The sequence below is a fragment of the Palaemon carinicauda genome, chromosome 7 (assembly GCF_036898095.1).
Source record: "Palaemon carinicauda isolate YSFRI2023 chromosome 7, ASM3689809v2, whole genome shotgun sequence".
In the NCBI taxonomy this organism is placed as follows: Eukaryota; Metazoa; Arthropoda; class Malacostraca; order Decapoda; family Palaemonidae; genus Palaemon; species Palaemon carinicauda.
Window position 1 is genome coordinate 55,578,538 of NC_090731.1, and position 9,555 is coordinate 55,588,092.

A 9,555-nucleotide genomic window follows, 5' to 3' on the forward strand; every position below is an offset into this window, starting at 1 on the left:
TCCCCCTGCTACTAATTCTGTTTGGCTCCTCTTAACCATACGTTCTGCTTGTTGTCTCTGAGATTCACTTGCTGGGAGCTGATGCTGTTATGAAGTTGATCAAGGTTCGTTTGATGCTGGGATTGTGGCTCGGCTCTTGTTCAGACTCATTCATTTCAGCTTTGGGTGGTTCTCGCTCGGGTTCATTGACATCAGCTTCTGCTTCTGGCTCGTTGGCATCTGTTTCTTGCTGCTGAAGTGTTGTTATAAGGTCTTGCTCAGACTGCAGGCAACTGATGATTTCCTGTGGAAGTAATGTTGACGTCAGTCCGACTCGGGTATTCACACCGAACATTGCAGCATATGGACTCCTTTTGATCCCTGCATGGTAAGCCAGATTCTTGGAAAACTGAACAAATTTGATGCCTGTAGCCTAGTCCGTTGAGTTGTTGTCAGCCATCCACGCTACAAGCATGTCTTTTATGTCACCATTTGCTCGCTCAACAGAGCCTTGGCTCTGTGGGTGTCTAGGCTTGCCGTGAACGATTGACAATTCAGGCCACAAAGAACGTAGTTCAGTAATAATCTGAGCTGTAAACTCAGAACCATTATCTGATTGAAGGATTACAGGAGCACCCAGAAGTAGTAAGATATCAGCAAGTTGGAATGCTATTTCAGCTGCACGCTTTGATGTGAGCGGACGTAGAACGCAGAACTTTGTCAGATGGTCTTGGTACACCATAATCAATTTGAAGGTTCTACTGTACATGACATAGACTGCATGTCTATGAGATCAACCTGGCCACGTGATGAAAATTCAGTACTCGGAATAGGTTTAACTACAACACCCTTTGTCATTGGTCTCTTTCTCTTTTTCTGGCATTCCAGGCATAACGACTTGAATAGTTCAATTGTATCTCGCTGAATGTTGTCATATTTTACTTGGAGTTCTTTTGTCATTCTGTCTCGACCGCCATGACCGGTTGCAACGTGTGCTCTTTTAACTATGTCAAATGTGTCCTCAATGGAGACATAGTACACCGGTGTTTCGTCTAGAGTTTGTCGTTTCTTAATAATTTTCTCAACATCCCCACACTGTAACACTTCATATTTACTCATAAGGTAATATTCGTAATGACTTTTCGTGATCTTTCTTTCGCTAGCTCTATGAATGTCCTCAATCATTTGAAAATAAGCGTCTTTCGGAATGAGATACTTGGAACACTTCTCATACCTAGAAAATAACTCTTCACGAAATTTTAACTCTATGCTCTCAGACATCTTGTCAAGGTACTAGAATAAACTGATCTTGTAGTAAGGGAGGTGAGAGTAATGTGTACTATATTCGTGGCCGGAGTTATTTCGTATATAGATGAAACGAGTCAAAATACTAATTCACACTTTGCCTAAACTATAACAGCCATATGGTGTAACAAAAATGACAATAAATCAATCATTTCGCGAAATGACTAGAATTATCAGTCATATCATGAATTGACTAACCCCTACAGGCATTACATGTAATGACCGACAGTTTTAGTCATTTCACGAAATAACTGATTTCACAGTTTGACTGTAACACACACACATATATATATATATATATATATATATATATATATATATATATATATATATATATATATATATATATATATATATATATATATATATATATATATATATATATATATATATGTACGTATGTATAATTATGTCTATATGCATGTGCTTATATTTTAGTGTATATGATTATATATCTTGATTTTACACGGATTTTATTTTGCTGTTGATAATTAAGTAACATTTATCTTGAAGTGTTTATTTTCTCAAAAATTGTAATGCCTCATAAATTCCACAAAAATGTTGACCTCTGAGCTTTTAGACTGTGAAGTCAACCTATAGTTGTTTAATTTTTTTTTTTTTATTAATAATCATCTGAAAGGAGAGCTTATAACCCAATAAAATTCAGCTGTCTCCCTTTCCGATGTTTTTATTTACTTTTATGAAGTATAAATGAGCATTTAATATTTTTGAAAATATAGTTTTTAAGTTGTATCCTATTGAGTCATAGTTAGATCCCTTTCTTCATTAGCATTATGAGCCATTTTTCATTTGATATCGATTTTACATTTCTATAGTAAACAAAATCGAAGTATATATATAGTTTAGGTTCACTTACCACATGTCAGAATTATGACGTTATATATTGGGATTAGAATATCTTAAGAGTATCGATGAAAATGTAAAAGAAAACTAGCGCTTCAGATCCAGGTGACAAAACGGGACTTTTTATTACATCTTTTACGTTGCAGCATTAAACTGATTCCAATGTCTTAATTACAGTGTTAATGAGACTGTCAGCAATATATTATAAAGGAAAAAAGTTAATCTAATCTGTAGATATGATTATGTGAGTAACAAGTTTTATATGGTATACAAAACCTAGTTCAGTGTTGAATGACCGGCCCTTAAAGTATGATAGTAGCCGAATTCTTTTTGATAGTGATCTAACTCAGTTTGGTGATTTTTGGGAATCCTGAGGCATATGACCATATCTGGGTCCATATTTCAAGAGAAATGCTTTGATAGTAGACGTGAAATGTTGGGAAAATCAATGCAAAACGTTATACCTGAACGCACCCTAAGAGAGCGTATTCATAGACTTGAAATATATGTTTCTTCCATGCATATTTCGTTACTACTAAGTGGCCGTAGATGAAATATCAGAAGATAATACGTAGAGTTTTAGTGTCGTCAGTGCGCCTCATGCAGCATACTCTAGATATTACTCAATGTTTTTTTTACACGGTCTCATGTATCCAAGACTACTCACACCTTAAGCTTTCTATTTCGCCTCCATATCATCTCTCCTTCAGTTTCCAAGTCCAATATCTTTTAACTACTGAGTTTTCCTCTAGTTGCACCTCAGACCCGCGAGTACTATGTCTTCCGTATGTATGGTAATCAATAAAATAAAGATAATAAATATTCAAATGTCACAAGTACCCCCTCAAGGCTGTTATATGAAATAAACGGCAGGTGTTAAGTTTCACTATATCAAGAACAATGTCTCTAAGGCAATTCTAAAGAGGAAACAGAAGAATGCTGAAATATCTGAGATATGTGAGCTGTTTAGAGAGAGAGAGAGAGAGAGAGAGAGAGAGAGAGAGAGAGGAGAGAGAGAGAGAGAGAGAGAGAGAGAGAGAGAGAGAGAGAGAGAGAGAGCCTTCTTTTCCATGAAAGCCCTTTCCATGATGACTGAGGACCACGTCCCTTTCATCCTGTTACCAACACTGGCTTAGGCATAGGATTTTGGCGCCAGGGCGGACAAAGAAGGATTGTATGGGTGCTCAAAGGATGAAGGACCTTGAAATACAAGAAATCAAAACACGGAAAAGGACTCTGGCTTACGTTGTGTATTTGTCTTCCTAAGTAAGTGAATTTACGCCAGATCTTGTTCATATATTCTACGCCGTCTGTTCTTATTCTTACCTGCTTATTGAAAATAACTTTTATCACTATTAAATTAATATTTCTTCGCGGGGTTTCAACCAGTTTTTTACTCTATTCTAAAGATATTCTAAGAGTGTATTACATCAGTTTCTGATTGCTGATTTACTACAAAAGACATCCATTCTCCTTTCTTTCCATTGTTCAGAAATGCATGTTGCAAAAAGAAAAGAAAAATATGTACCTGGGGAAATAATCCGTTAGATATGCAGTCTATTAGAAAACAATTGAAATATACAAAGATATTCGGTTTTGCAAGTTTAAAACTAAATCCGATCTTGGATCTAACACAATTAAGTGTTTATTGCCACTATACCAAGAGGATGGGAATGTTGAAATCCACCTGAAACGCCAATTCTCAAAATCATTCTCTGACAAACGCATAAGAAAGAACAATAGCAAATTAATATATGCTACACCGATATTTCCTGACCTAGTTTCCTTGTCTAAGGCAAAGTAAATTATAGATTTAAACAGTTGTATTCTATCTATTTTTATAGCGAGAATCTTTCATCCTTGCTTTTAGAAATTTCCAGCAATATTGTCAAAAGGTAATTCCAGCTTTCATGAATTTACTAGGGTCGAAAAAAGAGAGGAAAAGAGTTACTTGTTTAATACGGGACTTCAAATGACCGTTCAAAAGGGCGATGACTCATAATTCAGAGGCTGTTCAGTTAAAATGACCTACCTTTGAAATGCTGATTCTTCCTCTGAGGCCCTGCATGCCTATGCAGCAGTAGCTGAAGACAGCTGTTTTATTATGTATCCCTCGCCCTCTATCATTATATCTTTTTTATTTCATCATCCATCTATGGCATTTTATGTTTTTTCCTCTGGCTCTCTATATTTTTTCTTTCATCATCCAAAATGAAGTTCAGATTATGTCTTTTCCACTGAGGGAGTGATATATTTTAATATAGGCTATACTGTTATTATCTTTCTTATATATGACAAAAATTGCAGGATGCTGATTCCTTACAGTTGAATCATATAGAAGTGGGTGACCACTAATGCCCCTTTGGTAGTAGATATATACAGTATGTCACCACTCTCAAGCCCTATTCAGAAATGCCTCTATGTTATGTTCTGTATCTTTTTTCCCTTATAAATCTTTATTGAAATTCAACGCCTGAAAATGTTGGACATGCTTTGATGGTTCTAGAGTTAAGTTGAATTCAAACACGGCCATTTTGTTCCTTTGATATAAAATTTTACACATATATTCATACAGTCACACATATAATTTATAAATATTAAATATATTATATATATATGTAAATATATATATATATATATATATATATATATTATATATATATATATATATATATATATATATATATATATATATATATATATATATCTGTAAAACGGTGACTGTATGCTAGTTTAAAATACGTTTATGAAATAAAGAATTTCAATTTGATGATATTTCTATATAGCTTGCCCATTACTAACAAAAGGAAAAAGCGAAAATAAATTAAATAAATAGCTTTATACAAGGAAGATCTTTTTAAAACTTACCTTTTTGATAATTCCAGTAACACTAATAGTTTTCGAGAGAATGAAATTCAGTAGAAATTGACCCAAAAGTTTTTTTTTTTTTCAGTCAAAAAGTACATTATTTAACAGATTTTAAATATTTAATGAACTAATTGATAGTTTTAAAAAGTAGTAAAGCTGTAAAGTTAGTTATCTCTTGTGCACAATTTGCCGTGAGTGGAATGTTCTGAGCTACAACTTTTTTTTTTTTTTTTTTTTTTTTTATTCTAACTGAATGTCATATTACTTTTACTTTTATTGAAAAAATTCCGCTACACAGTTTCATTTCACATTATTATTCGAAAAGATCCCTTTCCAGTTAATACTGAAACTAATCTCTCCGTTTTCCTTAAGAATTGTGCAATAAATAAAACATGTCATAAATGAACCCAAATGGTGATTTCATAGCATATGTACTTTCATACATACCTTAAAGGCTGTATCATTTTTGCAGGTTGATAACCTATTTGCTTTTGTAAATTGATGAATTATCCCTCGACAGATAAGGGGTCTAATTTTATGACAAATCTAAAAAGGTTTCATCTCTTGCATAACTTCGTTCATCTGGATGATTATGAACATCCCAAGCTCTATCATCAGAAGAAGATGTAGTTCATGAAGGATTAACACCAAATCTACCTCGTTTACCATTCACTCAGCAACATATATACTGTACACACTGAGCTGTTTTCAATGTTGGGGCCGCGGGGCTTATAGCATCTTTTTTGTTCCAACTAGGGTTGTAGCTTATCAAGTAATAATGGTATTGATAATAGATTTTGGCCAGGCAGACACTCAGGTAACGGGAAGTGTGGGCGCATTTTTTTGCTAGATGAAGTAAACATGATTTACGTAACATGTCATTATGTGAATTGATCAAGGTAACGTTTCTTGTTAAATGTTGATTATGATATACTGTACTTTGGATTGAACTTTTGTAAACTTGTCCCATAATCTGTAAAACTCTGCTAAGATATAAACAGTTATAAACACAACCTCCTAAGCGTGTGTAGTTTAAAGCAGTTTATGCAGCACTGCTTGAAAATGCAATTATTTTTGGATTCGTAAAGAAATTCCCTTTACTCAAACAAACAATGCACAATTTGTTTATTCATTGCAATCATATCTCGCATATTTTTTCTTGCCAGTTACATTTTACAACGATAGATTAGAATTTTTTCATTTGTTTTGGCTCAAGAAACGTCATACAATAACTTATTAAAAGCTAACAACCCTCCCCCCCCAAGAAAAAAAAGTGAAGAGTCTTTGCTACCAGTTAACAATAATGCTAACTATTTTCATACTTCTTTCGAAAACGGGGAGGAATTGGGTGGAGTTAAAGATTTTACGAATATATTTTACGAATATATAATTGGCAAATACTGAATAATTAATTAGCATCATCTATCTTGAAAACAAATCAGTATTCTTTTTTATGCTTCCTTGAGTAATGATTCTATCGCTTAAGAATAGTTTCATTTTTAATATGTTTCTCTTATTAATATAACGAAAATAAAATTTATAACTAGTTGTGTATCTTTTTCTCTTATCTCGAAATGACACTTAATATTACACATTCTAATTGGATGTAACTCTAGATTCCTCTGTTGCCTTTTTCATATCGTCAACTGCGTCAATATGAATTGTCATATTTACCCTATTTTTCTCTTTTTCACAAATGGACACAAACACACACACTCTCTCTCTCTCTCTCTCTCTCTCTCTCTCTCCTCTCCTCTCTCTCTCTCTCCTCTCTCTCTCTCTCTCTCTCTCTCTCTCATTGTGAATGCGTCACGCTTTGTGTCAACACAGATGGAAAAGCAATTAAGTGAAGTGCCATCTAAAAGTTTGTCGTAAGCCCTGCTTTTGAAGTTCTCTTCGACAGGGGCATGAGTGTCAACCACCTGTTTCCTTATTCCCTTCCTTCTTTCCTTCTTTCTTGTTCTTGAGTGATGGAGTTTAGAGAATCCCTGACTTTCCAGAACGTCAATTTAATGATCGGAAACTCACTTAGATTTTACAGTGTATATTTTTCTCGAAAGCTTTTAAAGTTTTTAGATAATTTTTTTTTTTCCAGAGAGATTTGATACTTTACGTTATTGAATTTTAATTTTTTCAAGAATGCACAGTTCCAGTCATATGCTCTTTCTATCCCCTCTTTTAGACATAGAAGTAATTTTAGAAATATTTGTAGAATGATATCCTTAGATAGCAAGTCAAGCTTGAGGATTTCTGCTATATTAACCTCTTCTTGATTATTTAAATAGTTATTCGTGGAACTATATTCATTGTATGTCATTCAAAGAACGTTTTTACCACTTAACTATCAGCAATCCATCAAATTATTTTTCATTTCTATGATAAAATTTCAATCTCTGTTATTCCAAATCATCTTTATTCAATTCACATAACACACACACACCACACACACACACACACATATATATATATACTATATATATATATATATTATATATATATATTATATATATATATATATATGTGTGTGTGTGTGTGTGTGTATAATATATATATATATATATATATATATATATATATATATATATATATATATATATATATTATATATATATATATATACTTTATACACACAGATACATGTATATATATGTATATATATGTATGTATATATATCGTCGTCGTCGGCGCCCACTCGTGTCCGAGTATTGGGTTCTGTCGTTAGCCATCAGCCTCCTATGTATGGGGTAGGTGCCTATTTCTGATGTGAGCTGTTAAGTCCTAGTCTGTGGTGGAAGAGTCGCAGACAGTGTTGACAAGGGAGGGTATGGTGGTGGGCGGGGCTGTTCTAATCGCTCTCTCCTTCTTCTCTCTCCTAGCCTCCTCATTTTGTCTCCTCCTCTCCTCAAAGTCCACGGTGCCATGGTGTACTGTACTTCTCCAGGTTTTCCTGTCCCTGGCTGTTTCTTCCCATGAGGAAGGATCGATGTCAGTTAGAGCCAGGGTGCGCTTTAGTTGATCTTTATAGCGCATTTTCGGGGGCTCCTCGTTGTCTGGTGCCCTGGGTCAGTTCTCCGTAGAATATCTTCTTTGGGAGCCTAGATGGATCCATTCTATGCACGTGTCCTATCAGCGAGGCACGTTCTAAGACTTCAATGTTGGTGGTGTGGCTCTCCCAGGGGATTTTCAAGATCTGCCTCAGTTTCATTTGTTGGAAGCGTTCTAGGTTTTAATATTGTTTCTATATAGCGTCCATGTTTCACATGCATACAGGAGCGTGGAGAGGACTACTGCCCTGAAAACCATTATTTTGGTGGTCATTGTCAGTGCGTAGTTGTTAAATACGCGGCAGTTGAGTCGGCCAAAGGCGGAGTGGGCTGCCCTGATCCTGTTCTCCCCGTCCTTTTTGCTTGTGGGAGCTGATGTTAGGATGCTCCCCTAGGTAGGAGAACTGGTCCAACTGTTCTAACGGTTGGTCATTCTTTGTGGTATTGAAGTTTGGGAGCATCAGTCCCTGGTGGATGTTGGACGAGGGTCTTGGTTTTATCTGTGTTGATTTACATCCCAAAACGTTCGTAGGCAGAGTTGTATGCATCAGCTAACGACTGCAGGTCCTCTGCCGTCTGACCTGGGGTGGCATTGTCGTCAGCATACTGCAGTTCTCGCACTGCACACAAGGTGGTCTTGGTTCTGGTGCGAAGTCTGGCAAGGTTGAAAGCGCCTCCATCCATGCGGAAACGTAGGTCGAATGAGGGTGTGTCTGGGGGAATCTCGTTGAGCATTGCTGCAGTGTATAGCGAGAAACACGTTGAGGCCAGAACACAGCCCTGCTTCAGGCCGCCGTTGATGGGGAATAGGTTTGAAAAGGAGTTCTGGTGGCAGACTCTCCCATCATTCCGTCATGGAGGGCATGCACCAGCTTGACAAAATCGGGTGGGCAAGCCATATCTTTTGAGGACAGCCCACATGGTAGGTCGAGGTACTTTGTCGAAGGCCTTTTTCAAATCCCAGAAGATGAACATTATGGGCTGCTGTTGTTCAAGGCTCTTCTCTTGTAGTTGTCCCGCACAGAAGATCATGTCTTTCGATCCGTGGGAATGTCGAAAGCGCACTGGGACTATGGCATGACGTCTTCTGCGAGAATAAGGAGGCGGTCAAGGAGAATCCCAGCGAAAATCTTACTCGCGATGCTTGGTAGTGATATTCCCCGGTAGTTGTTACAGTTCTCCCTGTCTCCCTTCTTGAAGATGGTAACGATGTTTGCATCGTGGAAAGGATGATATATGCCAGACTAAGAGAAGAAGTACAAATAGGTAAAGAGCAGATGGGATTCATGAATGGGAGGGGAACAACATATGGTGTATTTTGTCTCAGGCAAACTAATGGAGAAGTTCCGGAAAAGTAAAGAGACCTGCATGTGGTATTTTATTGACCTTGAAAAAGGATTATGACCGAGTCCCAAGACAAGAAGTAGGGAGGAGTCTGAGGGAGAGAAGAGTGCCAGAGAAGTACGTTTGACAGATATAAGAGATGTACTGTAGT

The 9,555-nt window shown here is 36.3% G+C and overlaps 2 protein-coding genes across 2 annotated transcripts; both read right to left on the minus strand.

Annotated features, from left to right (window-relative positions):
• Positions 1-412: 412 nt before the first annotated feature.
• Positions 413-721, minus strand: LOC137644297 (KRAB-A domain-containing protein 2-like). Its single transcript, XM_068377287.1, has one exon. It carries the CDS (start codon positions 719-721, stop codon positions 413-415), a length of 309 nt encoding a protein of 102 aa, XP_068233388.1.
• Positions 722-723: 2 nt separating this feature from the next.
• Positions 724-1,260, minus strand: LOC137644298 (KRAB-A domain-containing protein 2-like). The gene has a single exon (XM_068377288.1). It carries the CDS (start codon positions 1,258-1,260, stop codon positions 724-726), a length of 537 nt encoding a protein of 178 aa, XP_068233389.1.
• Between the last annotated feature and the right edge of the window lie 8,295 nt (positions 1,261-9,555).

Excerpts from the sequence above, each read along its gene's own strand:
- LOC137644298 (XM_068377288.1), bottom strand. The coding sequence starts at position 1,260 with ATGTCTGAGAGCATAGAGTTAAAATTTCGTGAAGAGTTATTTTCTAGG.
- LOC137644297 (XM_068377287.1), bottom strand. The coding sequence starts at position 721 with ATGGTGTACCAAGACCATCTGACAAAGTTCTGCGTTCTACGTCCGCTC.